Here is a 26556-nt window from a genome sequence, read left to right on the forward strand (position 1 = left end):
GTTTCAGTGTTGGTATGTTGTCTTGAGGTGCAAATGAGAAAGAGATTTGCTGGGACCAAGTCAAGTGTGTGGTAAGATCAGCAGCCGGATGCTGCTCCTGTCCACAGACACCGAAGGATCCAGGCATGGGGCAAGGGTGCCCACAGAGACCATTTGAATGCTTTCTCATTTTCAGAGATGTCTCATTTCAAAGCCACAGAAGCCTGGAAACCACCTTTGCTTTTCTTACACAGCTGATCTCTGTCTGGTCAGTTTTGCAGCTTGTGGCTTTTGTTGTAGTCTATGAACCTTGTGGAGGAAGGAAGGGCATTTATTACCCCTGGCTGGGAATGTCCACTGACATGATTTCCACTGCCTGCCCACTGGGGATTTCCACAAATTTTCCTGGACAGACCTCTGGTTCGAGATCGGGAATACGGCTTATTCCTAGAGGAAAGGTAGAGCTTATTCAGTTCAACTCAAATATAATCACCTCCTATGTGCTAAGTATTGAATGATAGGTGCTGGGAATGTGAAGATAGGAGAGAAAAAAAGAGGGTCTCTACCTTCATGGGGCTTCCAGTTCACTAGATTTAGTGCTTGACTGTTTAAGCCTTCCAAAGGATTCCTGAACGTAAGGGTGCGAGGCTTAGATCAATGTTTGGACACATGTAGCCCTGTGTTGGAGCACCTGGTTTTGATAGCCTCAACATCTGAACATGTGTTGAACCTGTTCCTGGGTTTCAGTATGTGTGGGCTTGGGGTGGACTGAGAGAGCAAAAAGCAGCATACACATGCTCGTTTGGAATATCCCAGACTTGTGGCCCATTTTTGGCTAGGAAGACTTCTGCCCATCAGGCAATGCCTCTTCCCAGGAAAAGAAGACTCAAGGTCAGGGACAGCCGTGCCTACTCATGTTTTTACTCCTGGAATAGTTGGTCCTGAAATAGATCCAATTATAAATTTATAAACTTCTTCACCTATAAGTATCTTGAGAGGTTCTTTTCTTCCCTCCATTTCCCTCTAATCCTTTTGTCTTTTCTCTGTATATGTATTCTGGCTTCTCGATTTCCATTTTCACTTCTCTTCATTTCTCTTTTATCTTTACTTGTCCTGAGAAAGACCTGATTTCCTAAAGGTCAGGAAAGCCTCCAAAAGGATAAATCACAACCTTTGGGTAATTCTCCCTTACCTGGGCTTGGTTGGGTAAACTAGAATTTACCAGAGGAGCCAAAGAAATAGGGATAAAGGGGTTGAATATGACTGTGGAAAACAATGATTTCAAAGGCAAATTTTAATATTTTTAAATAATGTAAATATTAACTCACCATACTTTACCATGATGTGGGTGGGTATATATTTTAAGAGGCTATACAATGGTCATGATATGTGTTTATGAATGCCAATCATGTGAAACTTAGTGTTTAGGATTTGGAATCCAGCAATGCAAGGGTTAATGTCCTGGTTTCCATATAAATGCCTTTACATATATTGTGCCCTTTAAAGGATTGAAGTGAAATCTGTATAACTTGGTTCTTCAGCTGGTGGATTGAGTATCTAAAGGATTGTTGTTTATGGACCTTTAAATTCAATTTAGAGTTTCCCCAACTTGGGGGAGGGTCTGAGGCTCTCAGAGGAACAAAGAAAGGAAAGGTGAGCAAGAAAGCAGTAATTTGACCAATAAATTAAATTCTTTGACCATCCTGTGATGAGAAGTTGGCATTGGCATGTGTTTGGGAAGTGTCGGGTCCCTACAACCTCAGGATTGTGCTTGGGTTAACTTGAGGAACAGGAAAAACCATAGATCCAAAAGAATAAGATCTTTACAATCTTTATTCAATTTATGATTATCTTTATCTCCCTGTCCCTTTAGGCTTACTGGCTGCTGATCTTTCACTAGTTACTCCCATCTCAGGCTTTGAGGCATTTATTCTGCTTGTTTTGTTTTTTTTTAATAGGAACATGGAACATTCTCTTCCCCATCGAACTCATCTCCCTCCTGTAATGCTGTTTCTCTTCATTATCTTTACAGCACTGACAACGTGCCTGGTGGTTTTCATTAACATTCAGAAGATCCATGGTCCTGTTATAACTAATAACTGATTGGAAAAGCCCTTGGCAAATGTCAAGAAGAAAAAAAAATGGGGGGGGGAGTCCTTGAATTAATGAAGGTTGATTTCCTGGAGATTGTATCTAGAGAAGAGGGAAAAAAAAACTGTCTAAATAAAATCCACATTGAATTTCAGAGGCCTAGACATTAGCAAGCTTGTCCATAAAGTGGCCAGAGTCACATTACCTACTTGTGGTGGTTTCTTTGGGTATGAGGGATGTCAGAATGATTCCCCAAATATCTCTTTACTGGGAAATATTTAGCAGTATTACTCAAGGGTGACAATAGAAATAAGGTCTATAAATTTCAAAAGTTCCTTTCACATCTAAGACTATCAAAAGATAATTTTTCTCTATCCTTGGGTAAGGCCAAGTATCATAGAGGAAATAGAGAGATGGTCACGTAGTTCAAAGTGATGGAAATTAGTAATCTAGGCGGTGGAACTTGAAGATATTGTTTAAGTTGTGATCACTCCTCCATAGGTCTTTGATTCTACCTTCATCTTGATTTTAGTGTCTTGTATCATTCAATTGAAATCAGTTTAAGAAATACTGAGTGCATCTCCTGTAGAGTATTAGGATAGACAAAGAGAAAAATACAAGGATGAATGGATGGCTTAGTCCTTGGTCTCCCAGACCGTATATATATTTTAGTAGGGGAGCCAGGGCACAGACACAGGTCACTGAAAGACTCATATCTGACCTACAGGCCAATGAAAATTTAATTCTACACAGTCCCCTGGTGAAAGAGAGATACAAACAAAGGAGGTTTTGTATATTTGAGGAAGGAAAAAAATTCTAATTGGAGGTGATCATTAAAGGCTTCATGGAGAAAATGACATTTCAGTTAGGTCTGGGCACAGTGCTTCAAAGGCATTAAACTCCCAGAATAGGTGTTGAATGAACAGGAAGGGAATAAACATTTGTTGTTCAGTCATTTTTGTTGTATCCAACTCTTTGTGACCCTATTTGGCAAAGACGCTAGAGTGGTTCATCATTTCCTTCTCCAGTTCATTTTGCAGATAAGAAATTGAGGCAAGCAGGCTGAAGTGACTTGCCTATGGTCACACAGCTAGTAAGTGTCTGAGGTCAGATTTGAACTTGGGTCTTCATGATTCCAGCTCATTATAGACTGACTATATACTACCAGCTACTGAATGAATGAATTCAAGGATACTTAATTTTTTTCTGCAATAGACCTGTTGTTACTTCCAACAAAACCTCTGAGAATCTCCTAATATTTTTAAATGCATAAAATAAACTATATGTCTGCAAAAGAACCCAATTATATGAAATTAGTTACCTATTTTTTAATGCTGTTTAAAATGTGATCCCTGGCTTAGAACCTCTAGGAGAGAGGCCCTTTTTCTTCTCTCTCTCTCTCTCTCCCTCCCTCCCTCTCTCTCTCTCTCTCTCTCTCTCTCTCTCTCTCTCTCTCTCTCTCTCTCTCTCTCTCACATATATTTTTTTTTTGCTGTAAACATTTCCTATCTGACTTTCTCCATTACATTTTATTGTATATTTTTAAGGCAAAAACCTGGTGTATCTATAATAGTTTACAAGTCCCTTTGGAGAAGCCCTTTGTTTTCTCTAATGCAATGCCAGTACCAAGTAAAGCAAAAATAAATAAAGTAATTTTTAGCTTCAGTATCAAGATCTTCCATTTGAAAGGTATTCTCAGGGTTTTCCTTCACCAAAAGAATGGTCTTACCCAAAACTCATGACATTTTCTTATATTGTAGAAATAAATTCATCGGAGGATTGTATTAAATTACAATTGGCTGTGTTTTATTTCAGATGGTTTGGGCTTTTTGTTTGCTTGGAAGCTGGTAGTTTTATAAGCTCTGGCTTTTAGGGGAGAGCAAAAAAAAAAAAGAACCTGAGATTAATAAAAAAAAAACCCAAGCAGCAAGTATATTCAATTTTGCCCCAGGCTACTAGATCCTATTCTCTTTTTTAAAAAGTGAGATGTTATATTGGTTGAAGTAAGAATTTTAATTAACTGTCTAGTGTAATCATCTAAGATCTTCTATAGGCTGGTGAGAATGAACACTTGTCAAAATAGTGGTATTAGTAGAAGTCTCTCAGACTGGTAACACTTTTTGCAGTCCAAGAGATAAAAAAAAAAAGAAAACTGATCTGCAAAACTGCAACTAAACATAAGCGAAAATGACCAGTCTGTTGCAAATAAAGGCAAGCCGAGTGCAGATGGCACATGAGCAGTTTAGTATTGTTATATCTATTACTAAGACTCAGAGATCTCATGGAAAGGACATTAGAATTTCCACAGGATACTTAACTTCTTCTTATTTCTGTAATAGGTTTGTTGAGGGTTCATTCAATCTTTGCCACAGTTTTCCCCAATGGCAAATGATGATGACAGTATTTGCCAGTTGCCTCCAACACAAAAAATTCTTTGAAAACTACTTATAGCTTTTGTGTTAATTCCATTTTTATTCAGTGAAACCATTGCCAAAGGTCAGATCTATGAAATGCCAAAAACTAATAATTTGAAGCTTATTGAATAGTCTTTATTTCCTTGCATTCATTCTTTTTGTTTAAAAGCAATTCTTACATTAGATTGTTCAAAGAACATAGGAAATTACAGACCTTAGAGAAGACATAACCCAAACTCATCATTTAACGGACACATTTTTAATAGGCCAGGCCCTGTGAAAAAGTGACTTGTCCAAGATCATATAGTTCTTGGAGATTCTTACCTGCCTATTAGGCAGAATTAGACTCTCACCTAAGTCATCTGATTAGATCACTCATCTCTCCACAGATTGCCAAAAACTTTGGCTCCTGAAGATCAAAGAGCCTTTTCTTATAGATTTTTGACCATCTATGTTTGCTTAGCTCTATCACTCTCCATTCTGACCCTCCTCCATCCTGCTTCAAGGAAGGATCCATTAAGCCAGTCAGTCAATTAATATTTATCAGATAACTACTATGTGCCAGGCACTGGACTGAGTTCTAGGGACACCAAAAAGGACCATAGATAGTCAGTTATCTCCTCTCTCTCTCTCTCTCTCTCTCTCTCTCTCTCTCTCTCTATATATATATATATATATATATATATATATAATGTACAGAGAGAGTAAAAATAGGAAATAAAATCAGAGAGAAGGCACTAGAAATGAAAGGGATTGGGAAAAGCTTCTTATGGAAGACATAGAAGCCACCTGAGTGCTAAGCTTGATCTCTTTAACAGTTTCCATCAGTAGTGACAACCTAGTCATGTTGGGGAGAAAATACTCTCTCCAACTACATGTGTAAGCACATAGCGTCTTTTGGGAAAGCAGCAAAACTTTGAAAGGGAGTCTGACATTAGCCACTTGAAAAGAGGGTCACTGGTGGCAGAAGTGTCAGAATTATGAATATCAGTTCATAAAGTGGAAGAGAAGTTATCTCTTCAGTCTTCAGATAAACCTGGGTAAAAATATAAGAAGTAAGGTCTAAGATCAGGGGAATACAGATTCTCTCTCTCTCTCTCTCTCTCTCTCTCTCTCTCTCTCTCTCTCTTTCTCCCTTCTCTCTCTCTCCTTTTCTCCTCTCTCCCCCTTCACTCTCTCCTTTTCTTTCTCATTCCTCTCTCTTTCCTTCTCTCTCTCTCTCTCTCTCTCTCTCTCTCTCTCTCTCTCTCTCTCTCTCTCTCTCTCTCTCTCTCTCTCTCTCTCTCTCTCTCTCTCTCCCCCCTTCTCTCTCTCTCCTTTTCTCTTTCTCCTCTCTCCCCTTCACTCTCTCCTTTTCTCTCTCATTCCTCTTTCCTTTTCTCTCTCTGTCTCTGTCTCTGTCTCTGTCTCTGTCTCTGTCTGTCTCTCCCCCCCCCCAACTCCTCTCCCTCCCTCTCTCACTTCCCCTTGTTCTAATTCACTAACACCTTGTGCCATTTCATAGATGTTTTCTGTGGATGATGATGATGATGGTGACTCTAGTACATTTCTAGTAATCCAGAGTCCCTCATTTTCAGAGAGCTTTAAGAGACCCAATGCCTTGTACAAAGAAAGAAGCAACAGTCAAGGGAGTGAGGCCCTCTTGCCTCCTCCTCCAGGATTTCACTAGTATGTCTTAAGCACAGTGGAGGCAACGACAAAAAAAAAAGCCCATCTGAAAATCAGAGCCTAATCGCTCCCATCTGCTCCAGTGCCGCTTCCCTTTGCTTCTTGCCAGGATGTTTGCCACAGACGCTAAGTAGCACATTATTTTCGATAAGTTGCAATCATTTACTTGAAATCTACTTCTCCTTTAAAATGTCCCCCTGGAAACTCAATTCAGCAGTCGAGAAGCTCTGCTTGGGATGGAATTTGAATGCTTGCTCTGAAGATCATGAAAAGTTAAACCTCTTGAGTGCCAGGTGTTTATTTGTTCAAGATTTCAGCCACTTGGCCCCATTTGGGGCTGTGTGGGGGGCAGAGGAGGTACAGCAGTGGGGGACAATCAAGTTAATTAGAGTTACCCATTAGCTTTCATCTCAAGACAGAGGGGGCAAGAGTGGGGGCATGGGGAGGCCACAGTAGATTGTTTGCCATACTGGTCTACAGGGCAAGTTCTCACATCCTCCCCCCACCCCCCCACCCCATATTAAGCCAAAAATTTTGCCTGGTTCTCTATGCAGAGTTATTTCTGACTATTCGGAGACGTGATTACTAATCCTGTCTACCAGTGTGGAGCTGACATTTTCCATAACTTGGTTGTGTCCGCTAAAGGTTTTATCTTCCTGCATGTCTTTCCTAGACTCTGGGCAATGGGATGATTCTCCCTAATCGTTGACCTGTTGTGTTGTGCAGTGATGGGCTTGGTGCTTTTGGAAGGCCTCTTCTGAGAGAGGAGATCCTTCTTTTTCACTGGTCTTTACATGTGAAGAGGACATCCTGACTCCATGTCCCTTAGGGCATGCTCAGTGAGCTGGCTTCTCAGGTGGTGCTGGGGAATCTGTGCAAATCTTCTTAGTCTCACTCCTCTTTATAAGGTGGTCCAGGCAAGAGGAGGATTAATTGTCTTCTGTGGAGTGAAGGGGAATTGTGTAAACTGCAAACAGAGGCTCAGCAGAATCCTGCCACTGGTGACTTCTGCCTCTACTCTGTTCTCTCTACTCCCAGTGCCAAATAGGGATTTTACCTCTTCCCCTTGGGAAATCAGCCATTCACCTGTATTTCCTACAGTAATTTCAGTCTCTCTTCTCTGCCCTTCCCTACATTAGCTCAAACAGCAAAAGGTAGGGTGCAAAACTTGCTTCATATTAGAGTTAAAGGAAATTACAGGATACAAATGATACTCGGGTGAGGAGGTTAAAGGTACACAGTCTCACTCATTAATTTGCCATGACTCAACTTCTTCCATCCAGTAAATTCTTTTCTTCCAGGTTCATTGACCTTTCTTTACACCTTTCCCCCTTCCTCCCTCTCTCTCCTTCCCCTATCCCACCAATTTCTAGGCAGTCATGTGTCATGAAACCTTGAATAGGATCATCCTTTCTCCTTAGCTTGGATCTAGCATTTTCTTCCTATATCTAGCCCATGGTACTATACAAAGAAGTTGCTTTCTCTTTTCCAGTTAAAATCCCTTCTCTACACCTTTTCTTTCTTCCTTTCTCCTTTCTCCCTCCCTTCTCTCTCCCTCCCTTCTCTCTCTCTCTCTCTCTCTCTCTCTCTCTCTCTCTCTCTCTCTCTCTCTCTCTCTCTCTCTCTGTCTCTCTTCCTTCAGAATCTTTCTACCCCCAAGGAGCTAATGAATGAATAAATTATTTTTTAACTCTCTTTCTTCAGACTGGTTAATTTCTTTCCAGCCTCTACTTGACAATAAATTGCCTGATGACCTGGTCTAGAGGTCCCTTTTTCTTTTCATCTTAGACATGTTTTCAGCCTCCCCTCATCCAACTCCATGACTCTGTCAGTCCATCTTCACTTGATTCAGCAAGACAGTTAAAAGAACGCTGGATTTGAGGTCTGAGGACTTTGTATACTGGCTTTTAACTAGCCGAGTGAACCACCTTCAATGATGTAATGTCACTTTCCATCTCTCAGCATCTCTTTCCTCATCTCTAAAATGAGGGTGTTGGACCATATAGCATATATAAGTTCTCTTCCAACTCTGAATCTATCAAACTTTTAGCTGTCAGTCATTGATTCAGGATCTGCCTAAAGACAAATGACCACTTTTTTTGTGCTTTAACTTGCCCACCTTCCTTTTGATCTATGTTCTTTGGTTTCTTCCTTCTTGGGTGTCTGTGGTGGTATTCTCTATCTCCAATAATTCCCTGGGAAAGTAAGGCTGCTCTATTGCATGTGAACTGTTGGGATGGAAGAGAGCACATTATTGTAGTTAAAAAAAATAATTTAGAGTAATGGTACACTTAGGAATTTAGCTTAATTTATTTTGGTTTATTCCCTGTGAATGATAAGGCTCTGTGTAACCAATGGTACGTTTTATCATAATCAATTAAAACCATTTATTAAGCTCCTATAACATGCAGGTCACTGGGGATGCAAAGATGCAAATTGCATAGGCCCTGCCCCTCAGGATTGAAGTCTAGCAAAGAGATATCCACAAAGCAGATGTCGGACAAAGGAGAAAACCAAGGGGCCTAATGAAAAATTTGAGGAAGCAGTGATTAGTTTTGGGGAGCATCAGGGACACCAAAGCCAAGCCTTGAAGGGAGAGAAGGATTTAAATTGGCCTGTCTCCAGCCCTGGAGCTCTGTCCAATGAGCCACCCAGCTACCCCTCAAGCAGAGTTTCTAACCATCCCTTTGTGAACTTAAAAAAAGGAAAACTCTTTTAATACAAGGTATTCCCAAAGCCTTAGTACGTTTTAAGCCAGTAAAGCTTAAAGACATTTAGAACACTCTATAAAATTGGTTTCTTTTATATTCCTGTGCAATTTGTTTAATTAAATTTAATTAACAAAATATAGGCATTATTTTGAGGAAAACAGGCTTTACCAAACTCCCCAAGGGATATATGACACAGAAAAGGTTAAGAACCCCTGGTGAAGAGGATCTTTACCCATGCACGTTGGCATATTCTCTGCCTCCTGTAACCTTATAGAGCCCTGGGATTGAACTGAAGTCTTCTGGCTTCAAGATTGACTCTCTGTCTGTTGAACCACATTGCCTAGTCTGTGAATGTTAGAGACCCCCAATCAAGCCAGAAAAACAATCATAATGAATAAAATAATTAAATTAAAAGGTGAGGAAAAAATAATAGCAATTGTGTACAGGTTCTTAGAACAGTCATATTGGCTACAGGACTTGGAGGCATATTATATAAACTCATCAAAATCCAAGTGTTATCTTTTGTTCCAGTCCTTTCACCCATTAGCGAAGGGCCGAGCCCAGAATAGACCTTATATTGACCGCAGGGAAAGCCCAAAAGGGATGTTTGAAACAGGTGGAGAAAGTCCCAGGGGTCTCCCAAACACAGTTGTGGAGAGAGAAGCATTAGAATCCCCCTCGTCTCAATATCACCCTTGAACATAAAGAGAGCCCCTTTCCTACTTTTGACTTTTTCTCTTTTTATAGAGATTTGAAAGCAATCATTAAAAATCACTCCCAGGCTGGCTTGTCTGACATGAGGTGAGATTTCAGCCGAGCTAAGTAGTTCCCAGAAGGGCTTTTCAGATTTCCAGAAGGACTCTGGCCCTTATGTGCAATCACTGATGGGCAGGGAGAACTGTGAATCTTCCCAGCTCAGCAAGACTGGAATGGGGGTTGCCACAAGCTGTGTACATGGTCAGAATGAGAGAGATTTCAGGTTTTAGAGGCAGCATCCTCCTATATGATTAAGAGCAAGAGGGAGAGAGTAGCAGCAAGGGGCAGTGATGAGAAAGAGAAAAGAGAGTGGGGGGAAGGAAAAACTTTGCCATCGATTTCTGGGGACATTTTAAAAAGTAGCGTTTGTTGATGATATATGTGTGGGTTCTCTTTATTTCATTATTCTGGGGTTCAGTAAACAAATCTTTTAAAACTAGTTTTAACTAGCAAAACTGGAACACATAGGAATACCACTTTCTCCTTACCTTCACCTCTATTCTTCCTACAGTCCACTGCTCAGATTAATTATTTTTCAGTCCAAAACTTTGAATGTGTCATTTGGAAAACATTGATATGATTTTACTTTCCCCATAGATCCTTCCCTAACCAGATACATTTCTACACAGTGACTTTCTTTTATACTATAGAAGTTGCAGTATATGGGCTAAGCTAGATGGCCACCATATTTATTATATTCTCCCTCTCTCTATATATTAATTATGTTACATTGTATTATTATGTTATATTATAACAAAATATAACATAATAATAAAATATAAATAAATAAATATAAAGATTACATTATATTATAAATATATGACATGATGTATATTATATTTTATTAATATTTATTTATTTATATTATATAATGTTATGTTATATTATAAATATATGATGCATAATATATTATATCATATCATATCATATCATATCATATCATATTATATTATATTATATTATATTAATTATATCAATCATATCATATCATATCATATCATACTATACCATACTATATTATACTATATTACATTATATTACATTATATTATATTACATTACATTACATTACATTACATTACATTACATTACATTACATTACATTACATTACATTATATTACATTACATTACATTATATTATAATTCTGTGTTTTCTAGGTCCTCCCAATGGGTCTACACAGGGGCACCAATGATCATAATTGTTCAGGAAAGAACCTTGGATTTAGACATTAGAAGAGAAAGTACCTCTATGAAATTGATTTACAAAGGGTTACCTCTCTGGGGGTGATAGTAGTTAGGCTGCTCACCCTATGCATTCTATTTCCCCACCACTGGGGACCGAAGTCAATAGCTCCAGAAACAACAATATCTTGGGTCTCATAGTACATAAAGCTATTTGGGAGTTGCCAAACTGTCTAGAATATTTTCAATTAGTTTTACTTTGGCCTGTCCTGAAGCAGGGATTTTAGTATAATGCCACAGGTAACAGGGACACTCAGTGAGTCATTGTTAATTGATGGTGCCATGGTCTCAAGATGGCATCATCATTCCTCTGTGATTGCTTCTTGTCTTGATTTGGAGAAGCTTACCATAGTATAATCAAGAAAGCCATGGAGCTTCCTTCTTTCTTTTCCAAATTCTTTCTGGAATACATGTGGGAGGAAGCAGCCAATGGGACTCCTACCCAGACACTTTAAGGTGAATAAGAAGCAAATCCAGACCTGAGCCAGTGAGGACCAGAGCCCCATGTTCTGCTTAGCACATGGGCATTTATCCAGAGAGGAATGAGCTAGCTGCCTGGTACATTAGCATTCTCTCTGCCAGCTGGCCTAGGGACACTCAGTGTGCCAAGCTGGGAAACGTGTGAATGGGATCCACGCCCATACATCCCTTGAGACAATCAAGGAGGAGATGTGGGAAGTGTAAGTGGGTCATTATATCTAGACAGCATCATGACCAGAACAGGGGAATCAGAATGAGACTTGTTTAAAAGAAACACTGACAAAATACTCCTCAGGTTATTCACACAAAATCTCAGTGTGGAATTTCAGAATTTTAGTAGTGCTTGGCTCAAGTCCCCAATCTCCTGGGGAAAATAGACTTTGATCTGCCCGATTTGACAGAAATGGAAAATAGATGATTGAAAGGGGGTGAATATTTATCACTGTCGAGAAAGAGTAAGAAATATGTTTCCTCAAAACACCTGGTTGTGTTACTTTGACTATAGATGACAATAAAATTGGGAAGTGCTAGACCTCGTCACTGACTTGAACCCTTTGGTTCTAAAGATTTAAATCTTCTTGGCTCTGGCGTAGAGATATTTCTTATTTGGGAATGGAAGTAAAAATGCAGGACATAAAAGAAAGTGGGTGAGACAAGGGCAAGAGGGGTCAGAGCAGTCATTATTGCGAGAAGGAAATTAAAGGTATGTTTCCACATAGTTGCTGTGAAATCTCCTGGCTGAGTCTCATCACAGTACTTTTCTCTCCTTGCTTCTGAATTTGTGGCTACTGCCTCCTCCTTCAGTTACCTGTTCCCAAGGTGTATCCCCCAAGTAGAAGGGAAGCTCCCTGAGGAAAAGGTCTATTTTTCCAGTTTTTCTTTCTTACCTAGCACTAGAATAGTGTATGAGGATAACAATTGGTCATGAGATTTCATTGATATGGGTAACTCAGAGGGGAGGAATTTTTCTTCCTTGTAATAATAGTTTTTGAGATTTGCCTAGAGCAAGTTTGAGTGCTTAGTGACTTGCCTAGGATCACATAATCAATACCTATCAGAGGGACACTTTGGACTCATATTCAGAGGTTCAAGTAAAAGGTCATGTACAGGATTCCTGCCATATGACTGGTGGAGATAATAAATGTTGTCGGGCTATAGAAGATGGAGAAATCATTTTTTCCCTAGTAGGCTCTTTGGAGGTCTTCATAGAAGAATCAAGGAAAGTTTCATAGAGAAGGCTATTGACCACAGTCTTGAAGGTTAGGTAGGATTTTGATAGGTGGAAAGAGGATATGGAGGAGTCTTTCTAGGTGTAGGGAAAGGGACGGATAATGATCCAGAGAAAGGGGCATTCAAGGCATATTCAGAACAAGTACATCATACTCTGGACTATGTAAGAAAGAGGCAGGGAAGACTGCAAAGATGGGTTGGGGCCAGATAGCAGAAGGTCTTTCATGCTGCATTAAAGAATTAAGAAATCTGGCCTGTAGGCAATAAGAAGGATTTTTCAGTAGTGGAGTAAAGTAATCAAAATGGTATTTTAGGCAAACCAATCCAATGACACCATGCAGGACAGATGAGAGGAGAGACTAGAGGCAAACGTGACCAGTTAGTGATAGTCAAGACATAAGGTAACGAGGGACCTGAAATCAGGTTGTAGCTGTGGGAGTGGGAAGGAAGGGACATATGGTAGAAACATTGTGAGAGGAAAATTCACAGAAATTGACAGCTGATTGGATGTCAGGGCAATAGAGAGCAAGGTGTCAACCATGATTGAGGTGTCATACCTTGAAGGACTCCCTAATTCCAAGTGCTCTTTCTGGTCCCCAGGAATTTGATCAGTGTCTGGTGAAATGCAGGGCATGGGAAGGGAGGGAGGTTTGGAAACCACTGGTCAATTTGGCCAAATGGAATCATAAGCTATCACTATATCCCTCCTGAACCAAGATACCCGATTTCACAGTGCCTCTCATTCAGTAATATCTATATATGTCACACTTTATCTGGGGAAAGTGAGGGCATTTGGGGGGAAATTGGAAGGAAAGGAGGGAGGAAAGAGAAGAGAAAGAGAGGGGAGAGGAGGAAAGGAAAGAGAGAGAAAGACAAGCAGACAGCCAGGCAGAGAGGGAGACAGAGAAGAGAGAGACAGAGATAGAGAGGAGAGAGCAGCAGGGAGAGAGATAGGGAGGGGGAGAGAGACAGAGAGAGGAGAAAGACAGAGGGAGATGGACAGACATAGAGAAACTGAAAGAGACAGAGACAAAGGGAGAAAGGAGAGAGATGGAGACAGAGAGAGAGAGAGAGAGGAGAGAGAGACAGAGACGGACAGACAAACAAACTGAAAGAGACAAAGGGAGAGAGGAGATAGATGGAGAGAGAGACAGAGGGAGATGGACAGAGAAACTGAAAGAGACAGAGACAAAGGGAGAGAGGAGAGAGATGGAGAGAGAGAGAAAGAGAGACAGAGACAGAGAGAGACAGAGACAGAGAGAGACAGAGAACTTTTCCAAGCCTTAGTGTATCCTCAGTCATTTCTATTTTCAAAGAAACTTGCTTGCATCCAAAAGGTAGGAAGATGAGTCTCAGGACAGAAAGAGCTTTTGATCCTTTAGAGCCCAGGAGACTCAACAACATCCCAACCTTGTTTTAAAAATCTTAAACATCAAACAAAGAGACCCAAAGAATATTAGCGCTTGTATCTCAGCTCCATGGGGAGGGGGGAAGCACAAGCCATCGCACTTTGCCACAATGACGCTCTGCTGAGCAGGAATGAGAAGCCGCAGCCTTTTCTTTAGAGCTGCCCTACCTGGGGAAGCTCAGGTGTGAGGAACAGGCTTTTAAAGCAGTGCATGCCAGGAGACTCCGGTCCCCCCCAACAATGCACAGCACACACACATCCTCCTGAGCATCCCTCACACGCCCTTAGCACAGCCCGTGGTCCTTGGTGAAGAAAGAGTTCCCTCTAGCGGACATCGGCGGGACGTGTTTCCCTTCTCTAGAGCAGAGGACAAGGACAAAACCGGCACCAAGGCCTTCTCCCTGGAAGTCTGAATGTGCCTTTGGGTCTGGTTTGTTTTTCTCCTTCTGTGAAAAAAGCAGCAGCTCCTCAGTCGCGAGACCTGGCTGTCATTGGCGTGACATTCCCTTTCTCTTACAAGTCCTCCAGAAGGGCTGGCATGGAGATCCAGGCTGTAGCAATAAACAGCTGCCTTCCAAAGGGCCAGCCACCATCTCTGTTTAAATTGAACACTTGTCCTGACAAAAGATCCCCTGTGGACGGGGCGGGCGGGGGGGATGCTGCAGCACCCCAGGACAGTCTTCAGGACAGGGAGCCTCTCCTCCTCCAGGACCGGGACTCAGCCGGGTCCATGCTTTCGTGGCTGATTCCAGAGCAACGCCACTGAATTCACCGGAGTTGGCTAATAAAGAAAAAAAGGAAATGTAGGTGATTCTTCACCCCAGAGCCCGTAGGTACTGCACAAACAGAGGACTTGTTCCTTTAACAACCTTGTTTCAGGTCTAGCTGTTGCATTAGGGGATGCGGTCCAGGGGGGGGAGGTGCCAGTGGGGCTCATCAGGGGCGCAGGGTCCTGATCATATGTGATGGTTTCTGGATTAGGTAACAGCTCCGCTGGTTGAAATTGGATCTTGGAGGATGAATGCTAACATCTCTGGTGTCCTGGCGAAAGGTTCATTTGAGTCTTGCATGGTGCTGTAGAGATAAAAAGGAGCTTTTAAATAATCATTTTGTCTCCTCCTCGCCAGAGTGCAAGCTTCCAGCAATAAATAGGTGATATCAGATCTGCTTAGACACATCACCCTTTTCATTTATTTATTTAATGTGGGGAGGATTTTTTTTTTCACTGACTAGCCGAACTGATTCAGTGTCAAGGAAGCCCAGTCCCCACTTTTCTCTTGGTATATTTGGCTTCAGCTCATTCTGTATGTATGTGTGTACATGTAATGCCTTTTATGCAGCCATTACACACAAGCACCTATTCCATGAACATCAGAGCCAGGCAATTCTTTCTAAAATTTAAAAAAAAAAGGCCTTTTCTTATTTAGATTGTCTCTAACCTTTTAAAAAACCTGCATATTTCCATATCCATTTCTTACTTATTTTTTTTTCTTTTCATTAGGATTTCTTAAATTTGGTAGATGGCTGAGATCTTTTCTTAAATTTTATTTTACTTTTCTGCCTGTTTTTGTTCTTTTACTTTCTTTGGATTCCATTTCATCTCTGCATTTTGCCATTTTCTTATTCTGGATTCTGAATATGGATGCAGACAAATTGTGCTACAGGACATTAAGATTCTAGCAGGCCAATGTCTTATTGGTAGAATTTTAAAAGAAATAAAATCTAATGAACCCAAAAGTTTTTTATATTTGTTTGGGTGAGCCCTAAAATGAGGATTTCACAGCTATTTGGCTTTTTTTTTTTTTGGTTGCCAGAGGTTTTTTCTTTTCCCAACCTGAACAATGAAATAGAGTTAATATAGAATAGACTTTTAAAAGCTACGGCAGCTGAGAGAATTTTGCAGAGATACATGTTTCTGTGTAAGGTGAACCCTGGGCATCATTCCATCCTTGTTTCTGTGTTTACACTGATGCCTGAATTTAAAGGATATTTGGTCTGGTCTTGGAAACTTTCTTATTAATGCTATTTACTATCCAGCAGATTTTTCATTATTTAAAGCAAATTAACATTTACTAAGAAAAAAGAAATACCAATAAACCATGTAAACAGAAGTCCTCCTCCTTGAACAAATCATTAGCATAGAGTGACAAGGGATTGTTGTGCTCTGATGCCAAGTGTTTGGGCTTGATTCCATTTTTTTCCCTTAGTTTTAAGGATTAATATTCAGTAAATGGTGAATGATATTCAATTGCTTTTTAAGAGAAAATATTTAAGTATTAATTCACCATAGGATGTTAGAAATGCTAGTGAGTGAATGCAATCAACTAGAATACATGTATGAAATATTGTTAAAAGGTACCATTTTCATAGCACCCCAATGAATACATGGTTTAATCTGTTTCATTGGTACCTGCAACAATGCAGATTACAAACCATCATGGCAATCCATCCTTTGTGACTTTTAATCTAGATTTCCCATAAAATTCCCCATAGGGGGTCCACCCAACAAGAAAGGGAAGGAGCTTTTTCTTACATTCTTTGGACATTTTATGGAAACCAGTGGAACATGAGGACTTGACCATTCATCACTTTGGTTGGGCCAGTGTGGCATGGCAGACTGCCACCAGATTATTTATATTGGTAGCCTGCATCTGCCAGTCAGTTACTTTTTTTTTTTGTACCATATACTTTCTGTGTGACTTTGGGAAAAACATATAACCTCTCTGGACCTCAGTCTCCTCATCAATAAAACAATATAACTAGAATAGGTAAAACTCAAAGATCCCTTCTGGCTGTAGGCTGTTTAGAATTCTGTGATGCTCCTTTTGAATCGTACTTTTTTCAGGCATCCTTTACTTCTTTTCTCCCTTAACTCACACAAAAAAGTTTTCAAGACTTTTTCTGGGTTTCCTTCCTTTAAAAAAAATAGAAAAAATCCTAAGAACTCTCCATTAGAAATAAAGGCTTCACTGCCATTGCTGCTGAAAACTTGTCCAGAGGAGAGAGGAAGAGGGAACTACTGCTGAATGCCTGTGAGTGTTTGTGCGTCTGGGAGGGAAGATATTTTTTACATACTCTTGAGTCTCATGGATTTCTTGATGTTTCTCTTTTCCATGGTTCTTTGTCAGTTGGCAGTTATTGTCTGTGTCTTACCTCCTTCCTTTCCCTTCCAGATGGACAAGGTCACTGCTCTCTTTTCCTTTAAAATAAGTGAAAGAGAAGAATTGCCTAAGGTCTTCCCCGACCCCCTTCCATTATAAGCAGGGAGCATGTGTGAACAGTTGTAGTCAGCCTGGTCCTTTAAATGATGTAATGCCTGAAATAGCTCAGTTTCTCTTCCCATTGGGTTCACATCTATTTTCTCAGGGATAGTCTTGTGGAGATGACCTTTTTAGGCTTTAGAGATACATAGAATTGGAAGGAACCTTTTAGGGCTCAACAGATGTATGCTACCCCTCAAATACTTTTGTGATTTTTCCAGCGTGACCTGGAAATAGCAGCCATCCTATCCCTGGATCCCCAGCTCATTACCCCAAAATACACTGGATAATTTGGACTCTAGCCATCCTCCTCCTAGAAACTTAAAAGCTGGCTTATTATAGTCTCTCTCTCTCTCTCTCTCTCTCTCTCTCTCTCTCTCTCTCTCTCTCTCTCTCTCTCTCTCTCTCTCCTCCTCTACCTTTCTCCTATTTCTCTCTCCTTCTGAAACAAATGAACAACCCTCATTTTCTCATCGTATAATCTATTCCTGTGCATCTCTTAATAAGAATTTGGTTACTACACGAAAGCTATGGTTTAAGGCATGTTGTATGCAAGTTGCACATAAAATAAAGGGGAAGATATAGATCTTGCAGTATTCATGGCAGCACTTTCCTAGACCAAAAAAAAAAGTCTTTTTTCCCTTTTTTTTAAACATTGGGTAATATCTGAATATACTGTAACATATGAATATAATGGAATTTTGTCATGCCACTAGAAATCACAATATGAGAAATTTGGAGAAATGGAAAGCCTTATTAGGATTGTATTACATAGGATCATGACTCTCCCCCAGAACCCCCTTTTGCCCCAGAACTCTGTTTTTTCCCCCTGAATTCTTTTATTGTGAAAAGTGGCTTGCACAAGGAGATCTTGCTTCCACCGTCAGGAAATGGGGGCAGACTACTCACTATGCTGAGATTCCTTGTGCATTATTTGAGTGACTCCATTTGAGTCATTGTAGAGTTGGAAATTTTTTATAAAAATTTCATTTTTATGTAAATTATATACATAATATATAAATTTTATATAAAAAGACTCTTAATAGTTGTGAAATAAGCAATCTCGTTGACATGGGTATTCCCTCCATCAGTGCTGATTGCAACCCATGACACCTTCTTATGTTTTGCAATTCATAACCTAGTTAAAGTTCAGGTCCTTTCTCTAGGGAAGATACTCTTTTCTGTGCCTGTTCACAGTTCAGGGTAAGAAGTAACAAGGATGTCTTTTTTTAACCCTTTCCTTCCATCCTAGAATCAATACTGTGTGTTGGTTCTATGACATAAGAGCCATAAGGGCTAAACGATTGAGATTAAGTGATTTGCCCAGGGTCCCACAACTAAGAAGTGTCTGGAATCAGATTTCAACCCCAGGACCTCCAATCCACTGAACCACACAGCTAGCTACCCCTCTCAAGCTGTCTTTTGTTACTTCTTTCTCTCACTCCCTGTTTCCATTTTTGGTCCCTTATGTCAACAAAACAAGGCAGTGAGCATTCATTAAATATTTACCCTATGGCAGGTACCTTACTTTTTGCTCCTAAATGAAGTTAAAATTTAGCAGAAAGTTTAAATAAAGTTCTGAATCGTAATCACAGTTAACATTTTCTATAGTGCTTACTATGTGCCAGGTACTGCACTAAGCACTTCCCAACAATTCTCATTCTATCCTCACAACCCTATGAAGTAGGTGCTAGTATTGCTCCTGTAAAAAAAAATTTACAGATGAGGAAACTGAGGCAGGTGGCCTTATTTAAGTAGAACTGTTTCTTGAAATGAACATTGGAAGGCATTCAGATACGAGAGAAATTGATAGGAAGGGGGAATGCACACATGCTCTAAGGCTCGTTTCTTTCTTTGTACACTGGCCATTTCTAAGATGCTGATATTCTTAGTTAGTTGTTTAATGACACCAACCTTTTCCTGGAATTACTATTAATAAGAGCTCACGATTAATAACTGCCAACATTTACATAAAGCACTTTAAGATTTGAGGAGTGCTTTGTACATGCAGCTTCATTCCTCACCACATCCAATGTGTGCTAAGGCACTTCCGATCAGGAAACTGATGCTGATAGAAATTCAGTGACTTGCTTCCTTTTTTGGTCCTTTATGGCAAGACAATAAGGCAGGACTACAAGCTTTCATTAAATTAATTAAATTAAATTAAATGCTCATTAATTAAATTAAATTAAATGTTTATCATCACTTGTAAACTAAGGTGGGATTTGAACTAAAAACTTCCAGGCTTACTTAAGGTCTTCACTGAGTTACCGAATCCCTGTTAACCTATTCATCTTTTCCCTTTTGGTGTGTCTTCTTACAGTGTTGAGTATCCGAGGAGCCCAGGAAGAGGAGCCAACGGACCCCCAACTGATGCGATTAGACAACATGCTGTTGGCGGAGGGGGTAGCAGGGCCTGAGAAGGGGGGAGGATCTGCGGCAGCGGCGGCGGCAGCAGCGGCATCTGGGGGAGCTGGCTCAGATAACTCTGTGGAGCATTCCGACTACCGAGCCAAACTCTCACAAATCCGACAGATCTACCATACGGAACTGGAGAAATATGAACAGGTACCCTCAGCCACTCACTTGCATCTCTGGTACATTTAGAGGTCGATAGGAGAGAAGTCAAAGGGTAAAAACGTGGGCCAGACATCTCACATAGGATCAAGGGAACAAAAACTCCTCATCCTCATCAGGGAATTAGGAGGCTGAGAGCAGATCCTTGACTCCCTGGAAAGAAAAATGCCAAAAGAATGAAAATCTCCCCAGAGCAGGAAGGGATAGAAAATCCTTGATTATTGGGTCTTCTAAACTGAGTTTAAACATCATGAAATCGCAGCATATTAGGGCATGAAGGAACTCTCCAGACAGGCAGGCAAACTGCACTTATTAAGTTATTGCTAACTGCCAGATATTGGGTTAGTTAGTGTAAGAAACCAAACCCAACTGCACCGACTCCATGACCAAGGATCCTTCCATGATACCATACTTCTGCCTCCTTTTTTTATTGTTCATTCAGCCATGTGGGATACTTCATGACCCCATGGAAAGCATGGCACGTCCTCCTCTCTTCCACCATCTCTCAAAATCTATCCAAGTTCATGTTTGTTGTTTCTGTCTATGACACTATCTATCCATGTCATCCTCTGTCCATCCCCTTCTTCTCTTGCCTTCAGTCTTTCCCAGCATCAGGTTCTTTTCCAGTGAGTCTCATCTTATCACATGGCCCAAGTAGTTAAGTTTCAGCTCCAATATGTGACCTTCCAATGAAGGGTCTGAACTCATTTCTTTAAGTATTGACTGATGTGATCTCCTGGACGTCCAAGGAACTGAATAGAAAAATTCTATTCAGGTGCCAATCACACTAGATGACATCTGAGGACATTTCCAATTCTGATCATCTATGATAACATGGCTTAGGGATAGGGGTCCGAGGTCCCACTCCCCTAGCTAGCAAACTATGCTTAGATCATCTGCTCTGCTGCTCACTTCCTTCCCTCTACCAAAGTCACATCTCTGAGAAACAAAGACCACAGTAGTAACCTGTCTTATGCCAATCAAGTCAGACTAGTGATAGTTTAAAATTTGTTCAAAGTGATTGATCCAAGGCATGGGAAAGGATAGCCTCTCCCTCCCTACCCAATCCCACTGCCATCAAACTGGAGGTAGTTTTGTTTTTGTTTTTTACATAGAAAACACTTGTATTTGTGAATGTAGTTCCTATAGTATAATGAAAATAACTGTAGTGGACCCAAGAGTTTACCAGCAAGTTTACCAGTGCCACCTGGGTGACATTGACTAGGTCATTTGACCACCATGATCCCCAATTTTCTCATCTATATAATAAGGGGTGGGTGGCTGGATGACCTCTGAGGTTCCTTCTAGGACCTAAACCTCATCTTATATTCTATCTGATTTTGAAGAACATACTTATTTTAATTCAGGGCAATTTGTTCATTCCTCCCGAGTCCATTTCCCCTAATATTTCAGGATTGTGTATGTAGTAAAGTGGATTCTAATTCATGGTACAATGAAGGCCTTAATCTAAAATACTCTTTCCATATTGCAAAAATATTTATTATTCATGAGTACGTGTAAATTGTGTCATACCATGAAAAGGGCACTGGATTTGGAGTTAGGAAATATGAGTTCTAGTCCTAGCTCTACTTCTTTGTTATTGGGGCAAGTCGATTAACTTTGCCTCATCTCTAAAATGGGATTAAACATGTAAAACCCAGTGGAATTGCAGTCGGCTATGGGAGGGGGAGTGTGGGGAAGGGAAGGAAAGAACATGATTCCTGTATTCTTGAAAAAATACTTAAAATTAACTAATTAAAAATTTCCAACAGAATAAAATAAAATGGGGTTAATCATTGAGTCCTATACATACTCTGTGGATTGTTGTGAGAAAATCATATCTTAACCTGTAAAGCACTCTATAAACATGAATACTTCTTGGTGCTTATGGGAACTCACTCAGTCTAGAGGTAGCAGCTACTTATTGGCCTTATCCCACCACTGATTGGCATAGTAGATTCAGCCTGCCATTTTTAGACAGCTTGGTTCCATTCTTCTACTAATCTCCTGCACCTAGGAGCTTGCCATATATTGGTGCCAGTCTTACTCTTGATACTTAATTGGTTCTCACCCCATGGTAGCTCATAACTCTGCAACTCAAGGGATCTACCAACCTCAGTCTTCCAAGTAGTAGCAAGTACCATTACACCTGACTATGGTTGCTATTACTGACTGAAGGCTAATTCCTATAGAGTCATCTTGGTATGGTATCCTTTCGACCTCTTTGACTGCTCAAGCCAATTCCCATATATGAATCTCATTTTCCTTCTTTGTAAAATGAAAGAGTTAGACTAGATGATCTCTAATGTCCTTTCCAGCTCTAAGTTTATAATTCTTTGTCTAATGTAAAGTTATATTGTGAATCTCTTCCATTGTTATAACCAATCCTCTACTCCGGGTACCATCTTTATCTACTGACTTCAGTATTTTATCAAGATTCCATTGGCCCGGGGGCAGCTGGGTAGCTCAGTGGATTGAGAGCCAGGCCTAGAGACGGGAGGTCCTAGGTTCAAATCTGGCCTCAGACACTTCCCAGCTGTGTGACCCTGGGCAAGTCACTTGACCCCCATTGCCTAGCCCTTACCACTCTTTCTGCCTTGGAGCCAATACACAGTATTGACTCCAAGACGGAAGGTAAGGGTTTTTAAAAAAAAAAAAAAAAAAAAAGATTCCATTGGCCCAATGAATTTATTGATCGAATACAGAATACTCTAAGAAACATAAGCAGATCTAATGTACTAGGAGAACATCAGTTATATAGCCTTTCAAATGACAGTTTTGTTAACACATTCAAAGGCATCAGTGGTGTAGTAGAAATGGCTGGAAATTTGGATTTAAATCCTGCCTCTGCTCCTCAATATCTTCATCACTTCTGACAAGTTACAATTGCTGTCCTCAGTTTCAGTATCCATAAAATAAAGGGATTGGACTAAATAATCTCTAAGGTCCTCAACCTATAATTCTATGGTCTCATAAAATATAATATTGTCATAATTTCCTATACTCTTTTTCTTCATTGTTTTAATTATCCATATTGAGATTGTTTGCTTTTAAGACAAAAGAGGGTAAAAAATGACATAAGTAAAAAATCTTCTGCCATCTAGAAAGTGCCAATCTCTTTTTAGGATGAAAGACAACTTAATAGGAATTTTAAAATTTAAAATAGAAATAGATATTTTAAAATTTAAAGTGGATAAAGTACCTTTATTCTCTCTCAGCTAAACCTGAAATGGATTTTCTGAAAATGTCCTTCTTGCATATGTACCCCCCCAAAAAATCAATTGAATTTGAGAAAAAAAAATCCCTTGTAATTTTCCATCCCAAAGAAGGATATTTTCCTTTAGGATATAAAAAAGAGAGAAAATTAGTACAAAGGTTTTTCACTTCTTTTTAGAAGAGCAGATTTTCTTTTTATTTTTGCCACACAATACAGAATGTTGATTAAAAGACATCTCCCTAGAGCCTCAAGGAATGCTTGGGGATAAAATAAGCTACAAATTTCTGACATCACTGGCAGTAACACTTCTCCGTTGACTGAATGGTTTTGAGTGGAATATAGAGACATTCTTTTGATACTCTTGAGTGCCCAAAATATATTATTTTCTCATCATGAATCAGAAATTGGAAGATTATTTCTTTGGGAGTATACTACAGATTGCCCAGTCAGAAGGCTGAAATAGATGAAATCTAAAAGTAGTTAATAAATGTGGCATTGAGAAAGAATGGAATAGCATTGGGAGATCTTAGGCATTTGGATTTCTGCTAGGTTGTTGCAAAAACTAGAGGAATAAATAAAATCTTAACTTGCCTCAATGGTGATTTAATTCTTCCAAAAGTTGAAGACATGAATGAAATTACTATTTTTCATTTTGGTTCTGTTCACAGGAAGGAATTGTTTGCCAAGAATGAAATGATAGGAAATTTGAGGAAGAAGCAACCATTTAATTTCATCTAGAAATTAATGATAAATAAGAGGGGAAAATCTGGATATTGTCTGATCTGTACTCTGGCTTTGGGGGGGGTGGGAGGGAGTAGATTTCTAAGAATTTGAAAGAGAGAATTATGGGTTCCTTTCCCCTAAATTTTGGCAAAGGAAATTAGCCCAAGAGGGAAGGAATGCTTTATGCAACAACATTATGAGGATATGGATGAAAACCAGGAGATGAATGGGGAACAGTTTAAAAAAGGTTCAGGGGGAACTGGGGCCTAGAAACTAACCCCTAGAGTCCTGCAACTCCAATCTCTGGCCCCTTAAGAACCATTTTCAGGATTCTTCTGCTTTGATTTTTCAAGGGTTTTCTTCTGTTTTCTTTTGGGGAAATTCATGTTGGTTGGTGCACATACTTTGTCCTAAACATGGAATTGTTGGGGAACTCACTTCTAATCTCCTTTTTCCTTAAGAAAAAAATCCTGTCTCCACTCTTTGTTAGCCCACCATATGATTAAAATTACCTCATTGTTCAATAACTACCTCCATGATGGAAAGGCAGGGGTCTAAAGAGATTAATGTGATTGAATGGGGAGCTCACTAATTAATTTGTAAAATACATGTACTAAAGATGAGAGAAAAAACTCATATTTAAAAGAAGGTATGGAAGAGTTGTAGCAATACAAAGCTTTCATTACAAAAAAAAGAAAGAAAGACAGAAAGAAAGAAAGAAAGAAAGAAAGAAAGAAAGAAAGAAAGAAAGAAAGAAAGAAAGACAGAAAGACAGAAAGAAAATCAGAAAGAAAGACAGACAGACAGACAGAAAGACAGACAGACAGAAAGAAAGAAAGAAAGAAAGAAAGAAAGAAAGAAAGAAAGAAAGAAAGAAAGAAAGAAAGAAAATGCTTTTTATCTATGAGGGGGAGCAAGAACCAGGAAGTGATGGGACTGATGCTTGCCAAGGATGGAAAAAGTCTAATCGATGAAGAAGAAATAACACTTGAGAAAACTTTACATCTATTCTTTGCTTCCTTTTTACCCTTAAGTAGAATGGTCTTCAGAGTATAAAATATAGACCAGAACTGAAATAGGGAATCAGAACCTAATGTTCACCTAATTCATTTATAAGCAAATAGTTCAAATGGCGCTAACACTTAATACTTGTTCAATTTATTTGTTAGATGCTGGAAATACAGGGATGAGAAATTTTATGGTTTCTTCCTTAAGGGAACTTACAGCAATGGGGGGACAGACTAGAACATATTAGAATATGATAGTGGCAAAGGATGAGCGAAGACAAGGTATGGCAAGAAAATTTGAAGATGGAAAGAAGACTTCCATGTGAAGAAAAACTTGATGGAGGTAATAACTGAGTTGAGCTCTGACAGAAGAGAAGAATTTCAGGGAGCAAAGTTAAAGAAGGTCTTGTAAGGCATGGGATGGAGAGGGGCAGACAGGAGAGTGAACTCCAAGATTAAACAACTACTCAGTATAATTTGCCTGGAAAATAAGGTTCTAAAGGCAAACATGAAATAAATTTAGAAAGGCAGGATATAATCAGATTGTTGAGTGTCTCTAATATTAGGCTAAGGAATTTACATTTATCTAGCCAGTCTTTGTTTTGGAAGTTTCTGAGCCAAAGAATGATCTAGATTCATAGATTAGGAAAGTTATTTTGGAAGTCATATGAAGGATGAGTTGGAGAGGAGGAAAGACTGAAGTCTGGAAGACCAGTTAGATTTAAAAAACAGTAGTAAAAGGTGATGAGAGTCTAGACTAAGATCATGGTAGTGTGAAGGAAATGGAGTGGAATTATTGTAGAGGTAGAATTGATGAGATTTAAAATCTGTGTGACTGTTGGGTTTGAAAGAGAGGAAATAGTCAAAGATGGCTTTGAAGTTTTAAGCCTAGGTGATTAAGAGAATGGTTGTATCATGAAAAGAAATAGGACATTTGGGAGGGATGGGTTATTTCAGAGGTAATGGTAATGAGTTCATTTTGAGTCCTGTTGAGTTTGAGGTGTTAACAGGACCTTTAAGTAGAGACATCAAGGATACAATTGTCAATGTGCTGAAGCACCAGAGAAATGTTGGAATTGGATGTGTGGATTTAGGAGTCATTTGCAAAAAGAAGATCATCAAAGCCAAGGGAGTCACTGAAATCACCAATGGGAAAAGAAAGAGAGAAGAGATGAGATGAAGATAGATGGTTAAAGAATACCCATGTTGGATGGCTGGGAAGAAGATGTATCTGGAAGAAAACTAAGGAAAACTCAGACAGGTAGACCATAAGACAAAGGATAAGTCAGAAGCAAAGAAAGGAAAGTATATCAAGAAGGAGAGGCTGCCCAGCAGTTTTGGCAAAAGGCTACAAAAAAAGGTCAAAGAAGATGACAACTCAACAGTGACCTTAGAGAGAGGTTTCATTTTCTTGGTTAGGTCAGAAGTCATATTGCTGAGCATTTAGACCTTCAACCTGACCTTTGTTTTCAATTCCCATTTTGCAGCAAATTGCTGTGAGCATGAGGGGATGCTGTTCCTATTTGTCCAATGCCAAGTATTGATTAGATTGGAAATATGTATATTATATTTAATACATAATAATATAATATACATATTTAAGTACCTTTTGCCAGCAACTAGAGCTGGCCAGCTTCTACATTTAAATTCTCTACACCATTCTTATGCTAATGCCTATTTCTTTGAAAAGCCATTCTTCTAAAAATAGCAATAATTTACATTGCTGACTCACTGTACAGTTTACAAAATGCCCTACCTTCATGATTTTCATTTATAGACACCTGGGGAGGCAG

General features: G+C 39.6%; 1 protein-coding gene across 1 annotated transcript in view; it reads left to right on the plus strand.

Annotated features, from left to right (window-relative positions):
* PBX1 (PBX homeobox 1) overlaps positions 1-26556 on the plus strand; it is a 354301-nt gene that overhangs the window by 264708 nt on the left and 63037 nt on the right. The window contains 1 exon segment of the mRNA XM_056815471.1: positions 19563-19807. Coding sequence (XP_056671449.1) covers positions 19563-19807 — 245 coding nt within the window.

The sequence above is a fragment of the Monodelphis domestica genome, chromosome 2, assembly GCF_027887165.1.
Source record: "Monodelphis domestica isolate mMonDom1 chromosome 2, mMonDom1.pri, whole genome shotgun sequence".
NCBI lineage: Eukaryota > Metazoa > Chordata > Mammalia > Didelphimorphia > Didelphidae > Monodelphis > Monodelphis domestica.